This window comes from Belonocnema kinseyi, chromosome 8 (assembly GCF_010883055.1).
Source record: "Belonocnema kinseyi isolate 2016_QV_RU_SX_M_011 chromosome 8, B_treatae_v1, whole genome shotgun sequence".
Lineage (NCBI taxonomy): Eukaryota > Metazoa > Arthropoda > Insecta > Hymenoptera > Cynipidae > Belonocnema > Belonocnema kinseyi.
In genome coordinates this window covers 17,301,692-17,327,587 of record NC_046664.1, presented here as the reverse complement: position 1 = coordinate 17,327,587, position 25,896 = coordinate 17,301,692, and the positions used below count along the sequence as shown (strand labels likewise).

Here is a 25,896-nt window from a genome sequence, read left to right as displayed (position 1 = left end):
TTTGGACCAAACAGTTGCACGTTTAAAGAAAAAATATGAAGTTTCTACAAAAAAGGATGAAATTCTAAACCAAAAAGACTTTTTATAAAAAGAGTTGAATTTTCTATCAAAAAAGATCAATACTTAAATAAAAATTTAATAGTTGATATTTCCAAAAAAAAATTTTTGAATTTAAAAAAATTGAAATCGAACGAAAAAAGATAATATTTTAACAATATTTGATTTTTCATATATGAGAAAGATGTTTCAGTTAAAAGAGAAGCAAAATTTCAACCAAACTGTTAAATGTTCAACCATAAATATTAATTTTCTACTTAAAAAAAAAGATAAATTTTCAACCAATAATTGAATAGTTAAATTTTCAGTTGAAAAAAAAACATAATATAAACAAACAAAAAAATGAATTAACATAATAGTTTAATTTTCAATCAAAGTAGTGAATTTTCAGTGAAAATTATGAATCTCTAAGCAACAAAATAAATTCGTAACAAAAGTTTTTAATTTTCAACCAGAAAAGATAAATTCTCTACGAAAAATGTAATAGTTTATATTTATTTATTATATATTTATATAGTTGCATTTAAACAAAAAATAAGAATTCTCAATAAGACTGAAATTCTCAAATAAAACGGATTTTGCAATTAAAAAAACTAAATTTCAACCAAACTGTTGAATTTTCAATCAAGAAGAATAATTTCTACTTAAAAGGACGAGTTTTTTTTTTACAAAACACATGAATTTTTCATTATATAATTAAATTTCCATTTGAAAAAGATACATTTTCAACGAAAAGTAGAATAGTACAATTTTCAGTTAAAAAAATTAATTTCTAACCATAAAAGAAAAGCGTATAGTACATACAATTAATAAAAACAACAATCGCCCTTCATTGAGAGAGGAAAGACACGCATCCAAATATTCAAAATCATTTATTGCATACATTCTTTTGACAATTTTACTTGATGCTTTACCCAAAAAATGTATTTTCTAGAAAATAGTCCAATTTTAAACAAAATACATAGATTTTCAAGCAAATAGTAGAGTTTTCAACTAAAAATATATACTTTTTCTACCAAAAATGGAACAGTTGAATTTATTATTTTAAACATTTATTTTTATAAAAAAAAATGAATTTATAAAAAAAGATTTTAATTTCCAGCCAAGTAGTTAAATTGTTAGTAAAAAAAAGATGAATTATCAACAAAAAATGTAATAGTTGATATTTCGAACAAAAATTATTTAAATTTAAAATTTTTGCAGTAAAGGAAAAAGCAAAATTTCAAACAAACTGTTGAATTTTTAAGAAAAAACATGAACTTTAAATCAAACAGATTGAGTTTTTTCACAAAAAAGATGAATTTTCGTCAAAACACCAGAATTTTCAACTAAAAAGGATAAAATTTTAACGAAAAGTAGAAAAGTTGAATTTTTAATTAAAAATTAATTTTCATTAGAAAAAACATGATGAAATTCTCATAAAAAATTATGAATCTCCAACTAAAAAAAATGAATTTTTAACAAAAAAATTTAATTTTCAGCCAAAAAAAGATCGCTTCTCAACAAAAAGTAGAATAGTTCAATTTTAAGTTAAAAATTTTTATTTTCAACAAATAAAAAAAAATAATTCTGAAGAAAATAGTTCATTTTTTTACCAGAGTGGTGAATTCTCAGCGAAAATGATGAATCTCCAACAAATAAAAAAATAAATTTGAAACAAGAATTAAAATCTCAACCAAGAGGATTATTTTTCTACACAAAAAAACGAATTTTTAAGAAAATACATGAATTTCCAACCAAATAGTTGAATCTTCAACTAAAAAAAAATAAATTTTCAACCAAGAATGCAACAGTTAATTTTTCAGTTAAAACAATTAATTTTAAACCAACAAGACAAACAAGTACATACAATTAATGAAAACTGCAACCGCCCTTAATTAAGAGAGGCAAGGGACGCGTCCAAGTATTAAAAATAATTTATTGCATCGGTTTTTGCAATTTCACTTGACGTTTTACCCAAAAAATGTATTTGCTAGAAAAAAGTCGAATTTTAAACAAAATACATAGATTTTCAAGTAAATAGTAGAATTATCAATCAAAAAATATATTTTTTTCAACCAAAAATAGAACAGTTGAATTTATTATTTAAAACATTAATTTTTAAGAAAAAAAATGAATTTATAAAAAAAGATTTTAATTTTCAGCCAAGTAGTTGAATTGTTAGTAAAAAAGATAAATTAAGAACAAAAAATGTAATAGTTGATATTTTGAAGAAAAATTATTTCAATTTTTATTTATTTTTTTTTTAGTTAAGGGAGAAGTAAACTTTCAAACAAACTGTTGAAATTTCAAGAAAAATATTAACTTTCAACCAAATAGATTAATTTTCTAACAATAAAGATGAATTTTCGTTAAAATACAAGAATTTTTAACTAAAAAAGATAATATTTTAACCAAAAGTTGAATAGTTAAATTTTCAGGAAACAAAATAATAATTCTCAATGAAATAGTTCAACTGTCAACCACAGTGATATATTTTCAGCGAAAATGATGAATCTCCAACAAAAAAATAATTTTTGAACTAAAGAGTTTAATTTACAAAAAAAAAGATCACTTCTCGGCAAAAAGTAGATAGTTCAATTTTCAGCTTAAAAATTAAATTTCCAACAAATAAAAAAACAAATTCTGAAGAAAACAGTTAATTTTTCCGTGAAAAAAATTAATTTCAAACCAACAAGAAAAGCAAGTACATACAATTAATTAAAACTGCAACCGGCCTTAATTAAGAGAGGCAAGGGACGCATCCGAGAATTAAAAATAATTTATTATCTAGATTTTTTCTAGGACGGAAGTCGAGTGGAAGAGCTATCGTGCATAATCGTGTCACAAATGGGACATGCATAGTTTTAGTCAGGCATATAAATTGTAAAGAGTGCGATGTACGTCCAGCACATGCTAGGACGAGTTTAATGATCGCACGTTGTCGCCAGTGTGGCAAGTGCAATATCGATTAGAATCTTCAAAGTGCCCATGCCACCCCCACTATTGTATACTCCTTTAGCCAACGAAAGTGGCGTGGGTGATATTTTTAGAAATCCGCCCATTCCGATCGAAGGACCTAGTTACCTCCACTATCTCTGATTACGCCTATCGCAAACCTTATCAGGCACTTTACTGTCACCATTATCAATTAGAAGCATTATGAAAAGCTACAACAAAATCTAATCAGAAAGAACTCTTCAAATAATTTTATATGTGGAGGGAAATGTTAGGTATGTTAAGCTGACGTAACCCCATGTGAAATAATTGCTTAATCGAGTTCTGTCATATCACATAATTAAGGGCTCATTTAATGCTCATTTAATGCCCCATTGCCAAATTTAATGCTCCACTATTTTTTTTTTTTTAAGCGGGGGTTACGCTAGCTTCACGTTAAGCTGGCGGAACCGCACGAGAAATAAACGTTGAATCGAGTTCTGTCCTATCACATAATTAAAGGCTCATTTAATGCTCTCCAAAACCACAAAAAATTATTTTCCAAAAGCGACCTCTGATACTGAAAAACCACCCTTGATATAAATTGTGCACAAATTGTAAATCTGGCAATACTATAATGAACGGCTCATTTAATGCCCCATTGTCAAATTTAATGCTCCACTATTTTTTTTTAACCGCGGGGTTCCGTCAGCTTAACGTTAAGCTAGCGCAACCCCCGTTTTTTCTTAAATAGTGGAGCATTAAATTTGGCAATGGAGCATTAAATGAGCATTAAATGAGCCCTTAATTATGATATGATCAGATTTACAATTTGTGCACAATTTACATTAAAGGTGCTTTTTCAGTATTAGGGGTGGCTTTTGGAAACTAATTATATGTGGTTTTTGAGAGCATTAAATAAGCCCTTAATTATTTGATAGGACAGAACTCGATTCAACGTTTACTTCCCATGGGGTTCTGTCAGCTTAACGTTAAGCTAGCGTAACCCCCCTTTTTTTGAATAGACGAGCATTAAATTTAACGATAGGGCATTAAGTGAGCATTAAATGAGCCCTTAATTATAAGATAGGTTTTAACTCGATTCAAATATATGGTTACGCCAGCTTAACATACCTGGAAATGTTCATTTTTATGGGTTTACCCTGGAACCTGGAATTAGAAACCTCGGATTTATGATTTCCTACAGGGTGTCTAATAATTCTTATGAATGAAATTCAAGACCTTTTCCAGGTGTTCCAGGACGAAAACTCAAGTTTTTCCGGGTCTCATTTTGTGTAACCCAAATAATGAAATAACCGTTTGTGACATATGTAAAAAATTAGCCATTTCATTTTTGGTTGGACAACAATTTTTGAAGAAAGCAGAATCTTTGTGAATTCGTTGAAATTTCTTGAAGTACTTAAAATATTTGTGAAATCATGAAATTTCTGTGAAATCTTTTTTAATTTTTGTAAAATATATGAAATCCTTGAAATTAAAAAAAAAATTTCAAAGTTGTATGAAATCTTTCAATTATTTGTGAAAGCTTTCTTTAATCTTTGTTGCGAAATCATTTTTGTTCGTTTAAAATCATTGGAGATCTTTTGAAATCCTCTCAAGGTTGAGAATTTTTTGAAATAGTTTAACATCTTTGAAATATTTGTGAAATATTTCGTATTCTTAAGAATGAAATGATTGAAATATTTCCAATAGTTTAAAATCCTTGTGAAATCTATTGCAATTTTTAGGAAATCTTTGCAATATTTGTGAAATCTTTCGTATTCGTTTGAAATAATTGAAATATTTTAAATTGTTAAAAAAAGATTTTAAATCTTTTGGAATTTTTAAAAAATTGTGTAAAATAATTAAAATTCTTGAAATGTTGAAATATTTATTTAATCTGTGTGAAAAATGTTGTGTCCGTTTGAAATCATTGAAATCTTTTCCATTTTTCTCAAATTTGTTGAAACTTTTGGAAATAGTTTAACAACTGAAAAATATTTGTGAAATCTTTCGAACTCGTTTGAAATCATTGAAATATATGAAATCATTTAAAATCTTTGAATTTTTTGGAATCTTTTAAAATCTTGATGAATTCTATTGAATATTTGTAAAATTTTCTTTAATCTTTGTTTGTGAAATATTTGTTGTTCGTTTGAAATCATTGAAATCTTCTCAATTTTGTTACAACCTTTTGAAATAGTTTAACAGCTTTGAATGTTTTTTAAACTCTTTCGTATTCGTTTGAAAGCGTTGAAATCTTGGAAACCTTTAGAAATATTTTGAAGCGCTTAAAATGTTTATGAAATCTTAACATTTCTGTGAAATCTTTTAGAATCTTTTAAAATTTTTGAAATCTTTGTGAAGTTATTGCAATTTTTTAAACGTTGAAATTCTTTGAAATTTTTTGAAATCTTTGAAATGTGGTGTACTGCATCCTTTTTTAAATCTTTGGAATTCTTGTATTCTTTTGAAATATTTAGGAAATTGTAATTCAATCCTTGAAATATTTATGAAACGTTTCTGTAATCTTTTGTATTCATTTGAAATCGTAAAAACATATTTATTCTGTGCAAAATCGTTTGAAATCTTACTATTAGAAATCTGATTTACTTTTTAAATCTTTCTAAAATCTTTTAGAATCTTTGGAAATATTCGAATTCTTTGCGTCTTTTTTGAAATCTGATGTACAATGCCTTTTTAAAATATTTTAATTCCTTGCAATCTTTATGAAATGTTGGAGATTTTTTGGAAAAATTTTGTGATATCTTTGAAATAATTTTCAAATATTTTAAAATATTCATTGAACATGAATTTTTTTTTAATCTTTGTTTGTGAAATCTGTTTTTCTCGTTGAAATCATTGAATTAATTGAAATCTTCGTGAAATTTTTGCATATCTTCTAAAATGTTTTGAAACCTTTTTGAAATCATTTCAAATCTTCAAAATGTTTTAAGATCTTGAAAATCTAGTGCACTGTACCCTCTTTTCAACCCTTAAATATAAATCGTCAAACAAAAATTTAATTTTAAACCAAATTTTACATTTTCTAACAAAGCAGTTGAATTTAAATATTTGGTTTAAAATTAAATTTTTTTTGACGATTTATATTTAAGGGTTGAAAATTCAACTTTTTTGTATCAAGTACGTCTTTCTGGCTTGAAAATTAAAAAAATTTGAATTTTTTCTTTTTTCTGTCGAAAAGTCTTTCTCGGTAGAAAATTTAACTCTTTTGTTAAAAGTTCGTCTCTTTGCTTTCAAAATTCATCTCTTTTGGTAAAAACTTAATCCTTCTTGGTTAAAAATGAAACTACTTTCTTTGATTATTAAGCTGTTATAGTTAGAGATTCAAATTTTTTTAATTCTACTTTTTCGGTTGAATTCAACTGTTTCTGATCTAAAATTAGTGTTTTTTGATTGAAATATTACATTTTTGTTAAGAATTCATCTTCTTTGAGTGAAAATTCAGAGTTTTAGTTGAAAATTTAATTCTTCGGCTAAAAGTTAAACTAATTTTTAAAAATAATTTTTGTTTTTGTAAAAAATTGAAGATTTATGTACGTTTTTGAAAATTCGTCTTTCGTTAGAAAATTAATCTTCTTGTTTAACAATTAATCTTGTCAGTTGAATATTAATTTATTTGATTGAACTATATGGTTCAATTTTTTGTTCTTAAAAATTAATTCTTTCAACTAAAAATATAAGTACTCCATTTTCGTCAAAAAGTTATATTTTTTATTAGAAAATTCATGTAATTTCTTAAAAATTCGTATTCTTTATGGAAAATTATTTTCATTGATTGGTGAAATTCATCTTTTTTAGTGAAAATTAATTTTGTAACTTAAAATTTAATTATTCTTTCAAGTTGAAAATTTGTGATTTTTAGTTGAAAATTCAAACATTTGGTTGAAAATTCGTCTTTTTTGTAGAACATTAATCTTTTTGGTTGAAAATTAAATGTTTTCTAGTTAAAATTCCTGTATTTTGTTGAAAATATATTTGGTAGAAAATTCAGTTAATTATTAAATCAGTTAATTATTCTATTTTTTGTTCAAAACTGATATTTTTCAGTTGTAAAATTGAAGTGTTTGTTTTAAAATTAATTTTTTCAGTTAGAAATTAATCTGTTTTTTTTTATGCAATACCTTTACTCGAAAAGATTTAAGTGCAGCTGGAACTTCCTCTAAATTGCAATATATTTCGATTATTTCGATTTATTAGCATTTTTTCTTTTTAATATAACAAATTATTTTTAAAAACACGCGCCATTCATATTTGCAAAACTAAATTGATGTCGTGTTTACAAAGCTGTGAAAAACGAATATCGTATAGCGAGTTGAAATACGTGAAAGTACGGGGAACCCGGTTAAAAGAAGTGTGCCGCAGTAATTTCTTCTTTTGGTACTCAATCTTTAATTAAAATCTTAATCAAATTATCACTTGCTCTATCATTGTAAGAATGGAAAAAATCTTGCACCTTAAATGCCTATATTTTAATCTCTAATTTATTCCGCATAAAAAACGAGCACAAGAGAATAAAATTCAAACCAATTTAAAATAAAACACAATAAAACAAAAAAACTTGGAAAAATCGAAAGATTAGAATCTAGCAGTTTCAAAACTCATTTAAAAAATACAAGGAATCTAAAATTTAAGAAATTTAAATTCAATTAAAATCAAATTTAAACTCTTATTTTTAATGTCCAATAATCAAGTTAATGCATAGAAATCCTCAAAATAATATCGAAAAAACCTGAAAATTAAATTAAATTAAAAAATTTAAATTTTCATCATTTTTATTATTATCAAATTTTAATAAAATAACGTTGGTGAATATGTTCTTTTATTGTGATTTGATAATAATAAAAATAAAAAAGACGAAATAAATAAAAAAGAGCAGGAAGGGGATTTGGTTGGTTGTCTTCTCATTTTTATTTCTTTTTTTTTTCAACGAAGATGTTTTTATAAAAGAACTTTTTTTAAAATTTCAATAGGAGCATTTTATGATGGTTTTCAAAATTTGACCGATGGATTCCTGGTTTTATTTTCAGAAATTTTATCCATTTACAAGGAATCTTTACTCTGATCTTGATTCTGATCAAAGGACGTAAACGATCTTCTATTACGACACTGATTGGCTAACATTCAACCTAAGTTTATTTGGCAATGCGGTCATTGGCCCTGGGTCAATGGTACATCCAAATTGAAAATTCACGGAATGCAAGGCGTTGTTTGTTCCCGGATTTGAAACACGATCTTCACGACTCACCATCCAAAATTGGTAAGTTTTACTTCCTAACCAATTTTAATGTTTCCTCGCGAACGAAAGTGGACCCACGATATTTCCTATTTCTAGCACCCAGCCCTTCTATTTCCAATTTCCTATATCGAATAAAGAGTCGTAAAAGTGAAAACAATTTAGAGTTTGCCATGAAAGTCAGAATAACGAGAGCAAATCGAGGAATCGATGCAACAACTGAGCAAACTGATCGCTTCGAGAAAATAAAATTTCAAATTACATCCATTCGCTCAAGCATACATAACGTCTGGCTAACGCTGTAATAATCTGCCTTCTTCCTCAACGGTACTTTTTTTTTTAAATTACAGAGCTTCGTCCTTCCACCATCAATTACAGAAAACAAAATAACAGAGAAAAACGTTCGACACAGTAAAAACATTTGCGAAATTTGTAAGGCATTATTTTTATGGGCTACACCAGAATATATTGTAAATGTAATCATTCCAAAGATTTCTTTTTAATTCAGTTGCGTAAGCGTGTCAAGAATTCGGCTTGCGAATTCTTTGAATATCGATTAATCATGAAGAATTTAGCCAGCGAAGCGTTTAGAAAACACCAATTAAAATTGGTATTTATTCAAATTGATTAGGACGATTTTAAACAAAAATAAAAGAATCAATTTTTTAAATAAAACAAAGAAGATTTTACGAAAAAAAGGTAAAAAATGGTAAAAAAGATTTTTAATAAAAAAAATTAATTTTCAAACCATAAAAATGAATTTTTAACCAAGTAGTGGAATTTTCGAACAAAAATATATAACTAATATGTATTTTCACATGAATAGTTGAATTTTCAATAAAAAGCTCATTTTCAACCAAAGAATTGATTTTTCTAATAAAAAATTGAAATTTTCAACAGCAAAAATTAACTTTTAACGAAAAATGTAAGCTTTTAAGCGAAAAAGTCCAATTTTTAACAAAACCGTTTAAATTTCTACCAAAAGATAAATTTGCAACCAAAAAGACGAATTAAAAAAAAAATAGATTTTCAAACAAGAAAAAAACGTTTAAAAAAATTGTTAAATCTGTAACAAAAAAGCTCATTTTCAACCAAAAAGATGATTTTTCTACTAAAATATTTTAAATTTCAACAACAAAAATTAATTTTTAGAAAAACAGTTGAACTTTGAAGCAAAAAAGACAAATTAAAAAAAAAAACAGTTGCAGTTTCTACCAAGAGAGATCAATTTTTAAACCGAAAATACGAACTTTTAAGAAAAAATTTATATTTTCAAACGACAGACTTTTCAGTCGAAGCAGAAGACAACCTTTGTAAAAAATTGTTAAATTTTTAAACAAAAAATACGAATTTTCAAGAAAAAAGTTAAATTTTCAACGAAGCAAATTTTTTTTTAGTCCAGAAATAAAAAAGATCTAAAAAAATTGTAATTTTCTATTAAAGAGTTGAATTTACAACAAAAACTATATTTTTCAATCAAACAGTTGAATTTTATACGAAAATAGTTTAAATTTTAACCCAAAATGACGATTTTTAAACAAAATAGTTGAATTACCTAACAAGAAACACAACTTTTCAACAAAATAAACGAATAATTATCAACAAAAAAATTTAATATTCATCCAAGTAAACGAACTTATCAACCCAATAATTCAATTTTCAACCTGCAAAGATAAATTTTCGATTAAAAATATTACTTTTTAACAAAATAGTGGAAATTTCTACAAAAAGATTTTGCAGTCAAGAAAGAACAAAAATGTCAAACCAAATTGTTAAATTTTAAACCCAAAAAAGAGGAATTTTTGATAAAATAGTTTAATTTTTAGCAAAAAAGTTGATTTTGAATAAAATCAAATTCTATTCAATTCAAAACAAATTCTATCAAAATAGTAAAAATGTTAACACAAAAAGACGATTCTTGAACAAAACAGTTGAATTGTCAAGGAAATAATTAAACTTTCACCAAAGCAGTTGCATTTTTAATCAAATACTTAAATTTTCTAAATACAAATATAAACTTTCAACTAAATTTTCGACAAAAAAGATGACTTTGTAAATAAAGAGTTGAAATTTCTACAAAAAGAGATGAATTTTTAAACCGAAAAGACAAATTTTTAAGAAAAGGTTAAATTTTCGAACAAGACAGATTTTTCAGTCGAGACAGAAGGAAAATTTTTTAAAAATTCTTAAATTTTCAAACCAAAAACACGATTTTTTCAAAATAAAGTTGAATTATAAAACAAAAATTTTTTTAGTCCTAAAATAAAAAAAAAACTCAAAAAAGAGTAATTTTCTATAAAAGAGTAGAATTTTCAACAAAAATTATATTTTTCAGTCAAGCGGTTGAATTTTATACTAAAATAGTTTAAATTTTAACCCAAAACGATGATTTTGAAACTAAACAGTTGAATTACCTAACGAAAAAGATTACTTTTGAAGAAAATAGAGGAAATTTCTACAAAACGATTTTGTATTCAAGAAAGAATAAAAATGTCAAACAAATTGTTAAATTTTAAAACCAAAAAAGAGGCATTTTTGATAAAATAATGTAATTTTTAGCAAAAAATTTAATTTTCAATCAAATCAAATCAAATGAAATTCTATTCAATTCAAACCAAATTCTATGAAAATGATAAAAATTTGAACACATAAAGACGATTTTTGAACAAAACAGTTGATTTACATAACGAAAATGACAAATTTTTAACAAAATAATTAAATTGTCAAGAAAATAATTAAATTTTCACCAAAGCAGTAGCATTTCTAACCAAATACTTCAATTTTCAAAATACAAAGATAAACTTTAAACTAAATTTTTGACAAAAAAGAAGACATTGTAAAAAAATAGTAGAAATTTCTACTGAAAAAGATGAATTTTCAAACACATGGAATTTTATTAATTTGTAATATAAAATATGTCAAGCATTAAAATTACAAACAAAAATGCAATAGATAATAAAAATAACCAAGTTAATATAAAATCACAAAATTAAACTTTTTACAACACTACATCAATTTTCTAAGCATAAATTGAAATTTCATGGCGAATAAACTGAATTTTCATGAAAATTTCATAATCAAAAATCAAAAATGGAAATAAAAGAATTAAAAAGTGAGATTTTCAAAAACTGTTCGAACTTTTTTCAACCATTTTTAAATTATTATTGGCGCTATAAGTAAATAAAAATAAATAAAAAACAGTTGAATAGAACCAAATAGGACGAATTTCCAACAAATAATTAAATTTTTATTAAGTTCTTAAATTTTAAATAAAATACTTACATTTTGAACAAATAGCCAAATTTTTAAGAAAATAATTAAATTTGCAAGAAATTAATTAAATTGTCAAGAAAATAATTAAGTTTTGAGCAAATTAGTGGAATTTTTAACCAAATTTTCGACAAAAAGATGAGTATTTCGCCAAATAATTTGATTTTCAACTAAATAGTACAATTTGATGAATTCTAAACGAAAAATATATTATTAGAACTTTTAACCAAAAATAGTTAGATTTTCTTATTGGTTTCTATTAAAAAAATTTTCATGCAAGTGAAAGCGTAAGAAAAAATTATAAAAAGATTAATAGATAATAAAAATAACAAAATAAATATAAAATAACAAAAATTAAACAATTTTACTGCACATCAATTTTCTACCTAAATTATGTTTAACTAGTTTCACATGTTTTCTATCATAAAAATAATCATCCATTGAAATTTCATGGCGAAAAATTGAATTTTCATGAAAGTTTCAAAATCGACAAAATTTTTCTAGACTACCGATTGAGATTTTCAACAACTGTTCAAAACATTTGATACATTATCAGAACTGATCAAACTTTTCTGAAATCCTTCAAAATCATTCTGAACTTTTTTCAATCATTTTTCATTTATTATTGGCACTATAAATAAAAGAAAAATACATACAGTGAAAAAATGCGCTGGACACGTGACACATTGTTTATACTAAAAAGCCAGCTTAGTAAAACCGGCAAACGTTCATCCAAGAAGCAACGAACATCAATTTCCTAAACATCACTAATTCGAATAAACAGCTTCACTCTCGCATTGCGAAAAATCTGAATAAATTATCAAAAATAATCTCACTTTTTCACTGGGCTTGTAGCAAGCACGAACGTCGACCATGTTGCTCAACAAGTTGTGGGAATCATCTTTTCCCTCCAGGTTGAATTTTTCATGAAATTCGCCTTTGCTCTGAACCATTTCCCAATCTGGAGCCGTATGTCCCATAAATAATTTCTGATTCACCCCAAAATCCCAGAAAAATGATCACTTTTTTAAAACTCGACGCGGTTGGAATTCAGAACGCCTCGGAATTACGACGCAGGACTAATTTATGACTTATAATTTGAGGTTAGAAACAATCGCGAGAATCCGATTTTGATTATTCTTCCATTTGTGTCTTTTTATTCATATTTAAAGAAACTTTTACGCGACGTTTAGAGGAAATGTCAGGCGTAGTGAACCGGCACTTCCTTTGTTTTCGGTGTTGAAGAAATTTATCGATTTTGTCAACAGGGACACAACATGGATGATTTGGTTAAAGTCACGGAAGTCTGATAGCTGAAATGGCGCTAAAAATGAGGAGTCTGATTGGCGGAATGAAATTCGAGTTTTGAAAAGGTTATAGGGACTCGACCAATCAGGGGATTTCTCTCACCCTGTTTCCTGTTTGTCAATTTCGGTGCATCTTTTATTTATTTATTTATTATGTTGTGGAAGAAAAAAATTTAATAGAAGTGCAGTTGGAATGAGGTTGTAAATAATAACTTTTGTGTAGAGATTTTAGTAATTTTTAGTTTGTTTTACGATGGCTAACATTCCTGAAGCGAAGAGAAATTACGGGATTCATGAAGATGGAGGTTATGCCAAAGACTGCACCATAGAGGTAAATTTGTTATTTTTTTATATTTTGTCCGTAAATGTGTCACTTTCTGTTAATTACAGGGATCTATTTATGGGACAGAATGTCAACCTAACTGGAAAACCTGAAATTGTCAGAAAATTTGATTGAAAAAATTTTTTTTCAGCTTTATATTACTGTATTGAACTATTTTTGAAAATTCGTTTTTTTTTGTTAGATGTTCTTTTGGTTGAAAATTAATTTTTTTGCTGAACATTTAATTATTCTATTTTTGCTTGAAAATTTTATCCTTTTTTGTTCAGAATTATTTTTTTCAAATAAGAATGTAATTAGGTGATTGAAATTTAAACTTTCTTGATTAAAAATTAATTTTTTCGATTGACGATCCGTTGTTTTAATTGAAATTTTATCTCTTTTGTTGGAAAATGAGCCATTTTTTTGAAAAGTCGTTATTTTCTATTATCATTCTATTTATGGTTAAAAATTGACCGTTTTTCATTCAAAATTCATATAACTAGTCGAAAATTCGTTCTTTTTTATAGAAAAAAAAAAATCTTCCTTGGATGAAAATTCATCTTTTTGGTTGAGAAATCGCTTTCTTTTTGTTGGAAATTAATTTTTTATCTTGAAATTTAACTTCAATTTTTGGTGGAAAATTGTTCGTTTTTAGTTTAAAATTTGTTCTTTTTATTTGAATATTCATCTTTTTGCTTGCAAATTTTAAAGTTTCTTTACGATTTTTTTTTCTCCAATGAACAGTCTCAATTGAAAAATTGTCTCATCTTAAAAATTCGTGTTTTTATTGTTGATTTAAACTGTTTTTGATTAAAAATATTTTTTTTAGTTTAAAATGTCAACTTCTAGATTTGTCGTTCAGAATTAATTTTTTTTTAAATAGAAATCTAATTACTTGTTTGAAAGTTAAACTTGTTTGTTAAAAATTAATTTTGTTTGTTAAAGCTTTGAAATTTTCATTGAAAATTCATCTTTTTGGTTGAAAAATGAGATTTTTTGTTGAAAATTCGTTTTTTCTTTGGCTAAAAGTTCATTCTTTTATCCTGAAAATGTACCTATTCCAATTGAATGTTTCATAATTTTAGTTAAAAATTCATCTTTTTGGTTAAAAATTAATTTTTCAACTAAACCTGTAACTATTTAATTTTTGGTTGAAAAATGAGCTTTTTTCGGTGAAAATTCATATTTTTTGGTTAAAATTTATCATCTTGATTGAAAATCAATTATTCTAATTAAAGGTTCATTATTTCAGTTGAAATTTTATCTTTTATGTTTAAAATTCAAACAATTCGAGTAGAAAATTCATCGCTTTGTTTGAAAATGTGTCTAACTTTTTTTGTTTAATTTAGAAATTAGTTTTTTTTTCACAGTGTTTATTTTGAACTAAAAATGTAACTATACTAATTTAATATTTCATAATATTAGGTGAAAATTCAAATCTTTGGGTGAAAAATTATCTGTTTTAGGTGAAAATACGTTTTTTTTATAGAAAATTATCCTTTTAGTTGAAAATTCAATTATTCTTGTTAAAGATTCATCATTATAGTTTAAATATCTTCTTTTAGGTTTAAAAATTCAACTATTTCAGTTGATGATTAATTATTTTTGTTGAAAATTCATCACTTCGTTCGAAAATGTTACTATTTTTTAAAATTTGCTTTTATTTTTAATTGAAAATGTAACTATTCTAATTGAATTTTTCATTCTTTTTGTTGAAAATTCATCTGTTTGGTTCAAATTTAATTTTTCCTACTCAAATTTTATCTTTTGAACCTTTGGCTGACAATTTATCATTTTTAGTCAAAAATTCATCTTTTTTATTGAAAATTCATAGTTTGATTGATCTTTTTTAGTTCAAAATTTAACTTTTTGTTAAATTATCTACCAATCTGTTGAAATTTCAAGCCAAAAAGACGATTTTTCTATAAAAAAAAGTGACTTGGACCCAACAATATGAATTTTTAACAAAAAAGCTCATTTTTAACAAATAATTGCATTTTCAACCAAATATTTGAATTTGTAAACCGAAAATGAGTAGTGTCAACAAAAAAGTTAATTTTTAACCATATATTTCAATGTCTTACCAAATTATTTAATTTTAAACCCAAAGACACATTTTCTATGAAAAATTTTTATTTTCTACAAAACATTTGAAACAGTAAGCAAAAAAAAAACGAATTTTCCAAAAAGAAGTTTTATATTTATCAAAAAAATAAAATAAAATGACCAAAAAACATCAATTTTAAATTAAAAACTTCCATTTTTTACCAAAAAAACAGAACAAATTTTTAAGAAAAGAAATGCATCATCTACCAAGCAGAATTTTTCAGTCGAGAAAGAAATTCAATTAAATTATTTAGTTTTCAAGCTAAAAAAAATTCTACAAAAAAAGTGGACATTTTTATCAAAAAGTTGATTTGTCAAACAAGTAAGATCTTTCAGTCAATTAAGACAAAAAATTGCGAACCAGATTATTGAATTTTTAAGCCAAAAAGACGATTTTTACACAGAAGAGTGGAATCTGTAACGCGAAAATTTGAATTTTTTTAACAAGACAATTAATTTTTAATCCAATAATAGAATTTTCAACACAATAGTAGAATCTTTATCCAAAACAGCTTAATTTTTAACCAAAGAGTGGCATTTTGAACCAAGAAAGATTAAATTTCTACCAAACGAGATGAATTTTCAAACAAGAAAGATTTTTCAGCCAAAGGAGAAAAAAATAAAATAAATTGTTCAAAAAGTGTTGAAATGTCAAGCCAAAAAGATGAATTTTTCTAAAAATTCAGCTGAATTTTTAACCCGAAAAAATATGCATTTTCAATAAAGAAAGTTAATTTTCAACGAAATAGTTCAATTTTTAAAAAAACAAAAGTTCAAAAAATCAGTGGAATTTTCAACCAAACAGGATCTCTTCTAAAAAATGGTTGAATAAAATTTGCAAGAAAAAAATGTATCTGTCAAAGAATAGCATTTTTACTAAAAAAGATTAATTCTAAACAAAAACTGTAATGAGAGACTGTTCAACGAAAAAAAAATTAATTTTCAATCAAAAATAATTGGGTTTTCTGACAGAAGATTAATTTTTTAAAATAAGAATTGAAATTTATTTTTAGTTCCTTTAAAATATATTTGTTTATTTTTCGCTCTTTTTACAGAATGCAATGCTAAAAAAAAAATTGCAGCTGAAAACGGAAGCTGTGATGGTTCTTAGTCAAGAACTAGATCAATGTAGAACTCAACGTGATCAGTACAAATTAATGGCAGAACAAATTCAGGAAAGATTAGTCCACTTGAGGAAACAGACAAACGAGTCCTTAGAATCAAATAGGCAAGTGCCATTTTCTGATCCTAAAAATTAACGAAAATAATCATTCTGGCTAATTTTTTTGGTGAATTTATTTAGGGTTCATCAAAAAAAAAAAAAAAAAAAACGTTAGATGATTTAGTAGTTGAATTTTTAACGAAAAAAGATGAATTCTCAAGAAAAAATGTGACGCTTGATATTTTAACCAAGAAATGATTTGATTAACTTTTATTTTATATTTTTTAACTTTAAATTTGTACCCGGAAATATAAATGTTCAACAAAAAAGTTAACTTTCAATCAATCTTTCGAATTTTCAACAAAGTAGCTACATTTTCAGTTAAAGAAAAACATTGTACCAAATGAAAAATGAATTTTCAAATAAAATGATGAATTTTTGATAATATAAATTAAAAAATTGATATTTCAACAAGAATTATTTATTAAAAAATAAAAAAAACAGTTAGATTTAATCAATGAGAACTATTTTTTAACAAAATTATTAAGTCCTCAACTAAAACAGAATAATTTTCAACAAAAAAAAATTGGTTTTCTAACTAAAAAAGATAACTTTTTAACAAAATATGTGAAATCTCAAAAAAAAATTTCAAAGATATTTTAACAAAAAAAGATTGCAATCAAAAAAAGTTATATTTAACCAACAAAATACTTGAATCATTAAATAAAATAGGTTTTTTTTTTGACTAAAAAAAATGATGTCCTATCAATAAAGATAATTTTTCAACAAAATGCGTGAATTCTCAACAAAAAGTGTTATAGTTGATCTTTCAATAAAAAGAGATTTAAATAAAACATAAAAAACAGTTATATTTAACCAAGACAATACTTGAATCCTCGGCTAAAACAAATTAATATTCAACCAAAAATTGCATTTTTTTCTAAATATGATTTTCTACAAAAAAATACTAATTTTCAACAAAATAGATCAATTTTTAACTAAATAGTTAGTTTTTCTACTAAATTATAGAATTTTCGAAATATACGATTTTTATACACAACATTTTTATTTTCGACAAATAAGTTAACTTTTAATCGAAACAGAGTACTTTTTAAACAGGCAGTTGCATTTTTAAACGATTTTTTTACATAATAGATCAACGAAAGAAATGGAGCTTTAATTATAAAATGAATTTTCACAAAAGTAAAAATTTTCAAGAAAATAAAGGAATTTGCAAACTGAAAATGTTTATATTTAAACCAATAATGGGATATTTATGTAAATTTTCGGTTAAAAAAAACGATTTTCAAGCTAAAAGGATAAAATACATTTTTACGAAAGTAGTTCAACTTTCAATCAAGCAGTTAAATTTTTAATTAATAATATTAATTTTCCACCGATAAAGCTGAGTTTACAATAAAATCCATAAATTTTCAAACAAAGTTTTGATTTTTCTAGTAAAAACAATCAATTTTGAACGATGAATGCAATAGTTATATTTTTGATTAAGAAAATTAATTTTCAAACAAAAAAGATAAAGTTTTCAACAAAATAGTTGAATCTTTAAACAATAAAATTAATTTTTAACAACATAGTTCAATTTTCAACCAAGTACTTGAATTCTCAACCAAAAAGATGAATTCTTAATTGAAAACTTAATAGTTGAATTTGACTAAAAACGAATTTTTAACAAAAAATTAATCGTCAACCAAGTAGTTAATTAAGTTATATTTTCAACACAGAAATTTGAAATTTTTACTAAAAAAAATTACTGTCTACCAAAAGATGAATTTTCAATCCAAAAGCACGGGTTTTCTATCCAAAAAGACGAATTACCAATAAAAGGTTTTAAATTTTCGACCAGAAGAGATGATCTTTTAACAAAATATTTGAATTTTCAACAAAATAATGAAATTTTCTACCAAATATTAAAATTTTCAAACAAAAAAGATTATTTCTGAACCAAAAATATAATAGAACACTTTTCAATTTAAAAAAAAACTATCTTTGAACCAAAAAAGATGATTTTTTGCCAAAAACTGAATTTTCATTCCAAAATGATGGAATTTCTATTAAAATTGAATGAATTTTTGACCAAAAGAGAGATAAATTCTGAACCAAAAATTTTATATTAAACTTTCCAAATAAAAAAAAAAGTAACTTTCAATTAAAAAATTAATGTTCAACCAAAAAAGATGCCTAGCCCAAAAAATCGGAAAGATCCTGAAAGGAAATTTCTGATAGATTCTGAAACAGTCGAAAGAATATTCTTTTCAGATTTTATCAGAATCTTTCGGAAATCTGCATCCGAATTTTTCAGTTTCTTTCCGAAAATTTGTCCCAATATAATTATATCAAATCTTATCAGAAGTTTCCCATTTTCTTTTTATCAGATGTTATCAGAAATGATTAATTATTAATAATAACTAATAATATTATAAATAATATGTGTCATGTTGTTATTCCAATTATTATTATTGCACAATTAATAATAATAATTTGAACAAATCCAATGATTGCTTAAATGAGGCTTCAAAAATAATTCCTTTTATCCAAAAATTGTTAGCTAACTTACTGTCAAAATTATTAAATAGTTATAATTTTTTTAAAATTATTTAATTATTAAATTTCGAAATTTGTGAATAAATTCCTTAAATTTTATGTAATTTTTTAATTGTTTTAACTCCTTGAATGCTATGAAATTGCTGAATTTAATGAATTTCTCAAATAATATGAATTCCTTGAATTCTTTGACTTACATGAATTCCTTAAATTCTATGAATTCCGTAAATTTTCGAAATTCTTTAAATTTTCTTAATTCTATGAAATTTATTAATTCTATTAGTTTCATGAATTCTATGAAATTACTGAATTTAATTAATTTATCTAATTTTCTGAATTCCTTGAATTCTTTGACTTACAGAATTCCTTAAATTTTCTGAATTCTATGAATTCTTTAAATTTTCTGAATTATATGAAATTTATCAATTCTATTAGTTTTATGAATTCTGTGAAATTTCTGAATGTAATTAATTTCTCAAATTCTATGAATTCCTTGAATTTCTACAATTCAATTAATTTCTGGAATTCTATGAATTCCTTGAATTCTTTGACTTACATGAATTCCTTAAATTCTATGAATTCTTTAAATTTTCTGAATTCTGTGAAATTTACCAATTCTATTAGTTTCAGGAATTCTATGAAATTGCTGAATTGAATTAATTTCTCAAATTCTATGAATTCCTTAAATTTTGGAAATTCTATGAATTCTTTAAATTTTCTGAATTCTGTGAAATTTATCAATTCTATTAGTTTCATGATTTCTGTGAAATTTCTGAACGTAATTAATTTCTCAAATTTTGTGAATTCCTTGAATTATTTGACTCACATGAATTCCTTAAATTCTATGAATTCCTTAAATTTTGGGAATTCTATGAAGTCTTTAAATTTTCTGACTTCTATGAAATTTATCAATTCTATTAGTTTCATGAATTCTATGAAATTGCTGAATTTAATTAATTTCTCAAATTCTATGAATTTCTTGAATTATTTGACACATATGAATTCCTTAAATTTTGGAAATTCTATGAATTCTTTAAATTGATTAGTTTCATGAATTCTATGAAATTGCTGAATTTAATTAATTTCTGAAATTCTATGCATTCCTTGAATTATTTGACTCACATGAATTCCTTAAATTCTATGAATTCCTTAAATTTTGGGAATTCTATGAAGTCTTTAAATTTTCTGACTTCTATGAAATTGATCAATTCTATTAGTTTCATGAATTCTATGAAATTGCTGAATTTAATTAATTTCTCAAATTCTATGAATTTCTTGAATTATTTGACTCATATGAATTCCTTAAATTTTGGAAATTCTATGAATTCTTTAAATTGATTAGTTTCATGAATTCTATGAAATTGCTGAATTTAATTAATTTCTGAAATTCTATGCATTCCTTGAATTCTTTGACTTACATGAATTCCTTAAATTCTATGAATTCTTTAAATTTTCTGAATTCTGTGAAATTTATCAATTCTATTAGTTTCATGAATTCTATGAAATTGCTGAATTTAATTAATTTCACAAATTCTATGAATTCCTTGAATTATTTGACTTACATGAATTCCTTAAATTCTATGAATTCCTTAAATTTTGGAAATTCTATGAATTCTTTAAATTTTCTGAATTCTGTGAAATTTATCAATTCTATTAGTTTCATGAATTCCATGAAATTTCTGAATTTAATTAATTTTTCAATTTCTATGAATTCCTTGAATTATTTGACTCACATGCATTCCTTAAATTCTATGAATTCTTTAAATTTTCTGAATTCTGTGATATTTATCAATTCTATTAGTTTCATGAATTCTATGAAATTGCTGAATTTAATTAATTTCTCAAATTCTATGAAGTCCTTGAATTCTTCGACTTAAATGAACTCCTTAAATGCTATGTATTCTTTAAATTTTCTGAATTCTATAGATTTTATCAATTTTATTAGTTTTAGGAATTCTGTGAAATTTCTGAATGTAATTAATTTCTCAAATTCTATGAATTCCTTGAATTATTTGACTTACAGAATTCCTCAAATTTTCGGAATTCTATGAATTTTTTAATTTTCTGAATTCTATGAAATTTATCAATTCTATTAGTTTCGTGAATTCTATGAAATTTCTGAATTTAATTAATTTCTCAAATTCTATGAATTCCTTGAATTCTTTGACTTACATGAATTCCTTAAATTTTCTGAATTCTATGAATTCCTTAAATTTTCTGAATTCTATGTATTCTTTAAATTTTCTGAATTCTATGAAATTTATCAATTCTATTAGTTTCATGAATTCCATGAAATGTCTGAATTCTATTAATTTAATAAATGAATTTAATGCTATTAATTGCTTAAATTCTGTGATTTTCTTGAATTCTTGGAATTTCTTTAAATCAATTGAATTCTATGAATTTATAGAATTTGATGAATTTATTGAATTTTGTGAATTACTTAATTTTATGAATTCATTTAATTCTATGAACTTATAAATAACATATATTATTTTGTTTTTGCAAAGTATTGTTGATAAAAAATTAATAAGAATAATTTGAACAAACAAAACGAATTTTTTAAACAAGGTTTAAATATAATTCCTTTTATCCAAAACTTTTTTACGATCTTACTATCAAAATGAATAAACAGTTATGATTTTGAAAAAATTATTCAATTAATAAAATTATTAAACAGCGAAATTTATTAAATGAATAATTTTTTACTTTCTGAGCCTTCAATATATTTTTAGTTTAAAAGTTTATTTACAATTACATAATAATTACATATCAAGTTAAATTAAAAAAAAAATTTAATTTTTATCCAAATAGTAGAATTTTTAACCAAAGAGATTATTTCTGAATCAGAAAAATATGATACTAGACTTTAGGAATTAAAAAAAATGAAATTTCTTCAATAATAGATGAATTTTCCTCATAAAAAATACATTTTCTATTCTAAAAGACGAATTTTCAAGAACAAAATTTAATTTTCGACCAAAAAATATGAAATTTTAATTTACTTGAATTTTAAACAAAATAAGGAAATTTTCTACGAAATAGTAGAATTTTTAAAGAAAAGAGATTCATTTTAAACGAAAAATTTGATACTAAAGTTTTCAAATAAAAAGTTAACTTTCAATAAAATAGATAAATTTTCAACTAAGAAAAATGTCTTTTTAAAAAAATAGTTCAATTTTAAATTTAAAAAATTGAATTTTCATCAAAATGGTAAATATTTGACCAAAGAGATGATTTCTGTATCAGAAATATGATACTAGACTTTAAAAATTAAGGAAAATGGCCTTTTAACACTAGAAGATGAATTTTCAAAAAACAAGAAAAAATAATTTTCTACAAAAAAACTAGTTTTCAAGGAAAAAGTTCAATTTTCTACCAAAAGAATTGACATTTAAAATAAAATACTTTAATTTTCTACAATATAATGAAATTTTCCACCAAACAGTAAAATTTTTAATGAAACGAAATTATTTCTGAACCAAAAATATAATAGTACACTTTTCAATTCAAAAAAATTAATTTTGAACCAACAAAAGTGGTTTTTTTTTTTGACAAAAACTGAATTTTCATTCCAAAATGAGGGGTTTTTTATTCAAAGATTCTAATTTTTAACATAACAGTTGAATTTTCGAACAAAAAAGATGACCTTTAAAAAAAAATCAGTTGAATTTTTGAACAAAATAATAAAATTGTCCACCAAATAGTAAACTTTTTAACCAAAAGAAAGATGATTTCTGAACTAATAATTTTATAGCAAACTTTTCTAATAGAAAAATTAACTTTCAATAAAAAAATTATGGTTCAACCCAAAACGATGACTTTTTAAGAAAATGGTTGAATTTTGATCAAAATAATTGAAATTTTTATCCAAATAGTAAAATTTTTAGCCAAAGATATGATTGCTGGATTAGAAATATGATGGTAGACTTTACAAATTAAAAAGAATAAAATTTCTTTAATCAAAGATTAATTTTCCACCAAAAGAATGAAATTTCTATAAAAAATGCGAATTTTCAAGAAAAAAGTCAAATTTTCGACCGAAAAATATGACATTTTAATAAAATACTTGAATTTTCAACAAAATAATGAAATCTTTCTTTTAATAATAGGATTTTTAAAGGAAAGAGATTATTTCTGAACTAAAAATTTGATATTTAACCTTTTAAATAAAAAGTTAACTTTCAATAAAAAATATGAATATGATACTAGACTTTACAACTTAAAAAGAATAAACTTTTAACAATAAAAGATGAATTTTCAACCAAAAAATGAATTTTCTATTAAAAACATGAATTTTCGACCAAAAAAGTTGAAATTAAAAATAAAATACTTTAATTTTCTACAAAATAATGAAAATTTCTACTTAATAGTAGAATTTTTGTACAAAGTATTTTATTTTAAATTTTAACTTTTTTCGTCGAAAATTCAACTTTTCCCTTGAAAATTGATTTTTTTCATAGAAAATTAATTTTTTTTTGACAATTCATGTTTTATTATTAAAAGTTTATTCTTTTTAAGTTGTAAAGTCTAGTATTATATTTCGGATCCAGAAATCATATCTTTGTTAACAATTCTACTATTTTGACGAAAATTCCCTTGTTTTGTTTAAAATTCAACCATTTTTTAAAAAGTAGTTGGTAATTCATCTTTTTTATTGAAAGTTAACTTTTTGTTTGAAAAGTCAAGTATCAAATTTTCTGTTCAGAATTAATCTCTTTCATTTAAAATTTTCACTGTTTGGTGGAAAATTTCATTATTTTATTGAAAATTCTAGTATTTTATTAAAATGTTATATTTTTCGATCAAAAATTCAACTTTTTTCTTGAAAATCCGCATTTTGGATAGAAAATTCAAAATTTTTGTGGAAAATTCATCTTTTATTGAAAAAATCATCTCTTTGGTTAAAAATTCAAGTAATTTGTTCAAAATTCAACCATTTTCTTAAAAAGTCATATTTTTTGGTTGAACATTAATTTTTTTATTGTAAGTTAATTTTTATATTTAAAAAGTTAGCTATAAAATTATTGATTAAAAAATCATCTTTCTTTTGGTCAAAAAGCTTACTATTTGGTGGACAATTTTATTATTTTACTCAAAAATTAAACTGATTTTTTTTAAAAGGTCATCTTTTTCTTCGAAAAATCAACTGTTTTGTTAAAAATTAGAATTTTTGCATAGAAAATCCGTCATTTATTATTGAAAGTTCAGTTTTTATCAAAAAAATAATCTTTTCTGGTTCAAAGTTAATTTTAAAAAATTGAGAAGTGTACTGTTATATTCTTGGTTCAGAATTAATATGTTTTAATTTTCTACAAGATAATGAAATTTTCCACTAAATATTAAAATTTGTAAACAAAATATATTAATTCTGAACCAGAAATGTTATAGTAATCTTTTTAAATAAAAAGAATGGACTTTTTACCAAAAAATATCAATTTTCAACAACAATAGATGACTTTTTAATAAAATTGTTAAATTTTTAACTAAATTTTCAACCCTAAAAAGGAAAGTTCTTTAAAAACAGGGGAAAAAGGGGAATTCTTTTAAAAAAGAGACAAAAAAGGGGACAGGGGAAAGAGATGTTAGTTGTAAAATAAAATGACTAATTTTAACTTTTTCAAGCATTTCAAACAATTATTATTCACATTTATATTTTTCATATGTTTGTCAAAAATGGTGACAAAACCTGACAGTGTGACATAGTTTTTGAGCGGCTCCTGATGAAGCTGGTAAAATTGATACCAATTTGATTTAAAAAATAGTTTTAGGACATTAGATTCCTTAATGGAAACCAGGGAACAAAATAAATGTCTCCGATTACAAGTAGAAACTTTGCGGCAAAAATTGATGGATTCTCAAACCGACATCAAAATTCTTCGAAAAAATCGGACATTTACTGAACAAAAGGACGCTCATCTCGCACCAGATGCGCATCAAAGAGAGGAACTGATTGAACAACTCGAGAAATTAAATGTCAAAGTAATTCCAATCAGAAGTTTTGTTATAAAAAATCCATGAATTTAATTCTATTCAACTATTTTTATAGAAATTATTTCATTTTTAGTGCGGCCAATTACAAACAGATCTGCAGTCAGTTTTAGATGAAAAGCACGAACTAGAAATAGAGCGAGATGCCTTTAAATGTAAAGCTCATCGTTTGAATCACGAACTTTCAAAAGCCCTGAGTGCTTCAAAACCGGTCGATGTTGATTCGCTTATCAATGAAAATCGGTACGTAAAATTAATTAATTCATTAAATCTCATTAAATAAAATCTTGTGTTGTTATAAATATTTTTGAATTGTCTTTAATTCTTTTCAAATATTTAAGAGTATTTTTAAATATTCCCAGAAGTTTTTAATAGATTTTTTACAATTTGAAGAAATTTTAAAGATTTTATAGGGTATTTAAAATAAATTGTAAGGCATTTTCAGGGCTTTTAATTTGAAATGTTTTAGGGAACTTATAAACATTTCAAGGAATTATTTATCATAGAATTTTGGAAGATGTGGAACGATTTTACAGGATCTATGAGGTTTTAAGACATTTTAAAAGATTTCACGTAATTTTATCAGGTTTTCGAGGATTTTTTCACGATAATTGAGTTATTTTACTACTTTGTAGTATTTCAAAGGAATGTAAATATTTTAGAGAATTTAAAGAGCTTCTAAGGAATTTATTATTTAATTCCTTAATATGAGGGGATTTTAAAGCGTTTGAAATATTTTAAGATGAAGAATTTTCTAGAATTTTGGCACATGTGGACTGATTTTACAGGATTTCATAGGGTTTTATCATATTTTCGAAGATTTCAGTGATTTTAAGGTATTTTCATACATTTTTCAGGACTTTAGGAAATATCGTAATAAAATTTAAAGGGATTTCATAACATTTCAGTGGATTTTAAGGTATTTATTCACGAGAATTGGGCTATT

The 25,896-nt window shown here is 24.1% G+C and overlaps 2 protein-coding genes across 2 annotated transcripts in view; one reads left to right on the top strand and one right to left on the bottom strand.

Annotated features, from left to right (window-relative positions):
* Nucleotides 1–12,770, bottom strand: part of LOC117178396 (coronin-2A-like) — a 106,217-nt gene extending 93,447 nt beyond the window's left edge. The window contains exon 1 of the mRNA XM_033369825.1: nt 12,337–12,770. Coding sequence (XP_033225716.1) covers nt 12,337–12,480 — 144 coding nt within the window. The 5' untranslated portion in view covers nt 12,481–12,770. The remainder of the gene's footprint in view (nt 1–12,336) is intronic.
* LOC117178779 (coiled-coil domain-containing protein 149) overlaps nt 8,164–25,896 on the top strand; it is a 30,192-nt gene continuing 12,459 nt past the window's right edge. The window contains exons 1-5 of the mRNA XM_033370250.1: nt 8,164–8,254; nt 12,769–13,138; nt 16,291–16,463; nt 24,725–24,941; nt 25,027–25,193. Coding sequence (XP_033226141.1) covers nt 13,061–13,138; nt 16,291–16,463; nt 24,725–24,941; nt 25,027–25,193 — 635 coding nt within the window. The 5' untranslated portion in view covers nt 8,164–8,254; nt 12,769–13,060. The remainder of the gene's footprint in view (nt 8,255–12,768; nt 13,139–16,290; nt 16,464–24,724; nt 24,942–25,026; nt 25,194–25,896) is intronic.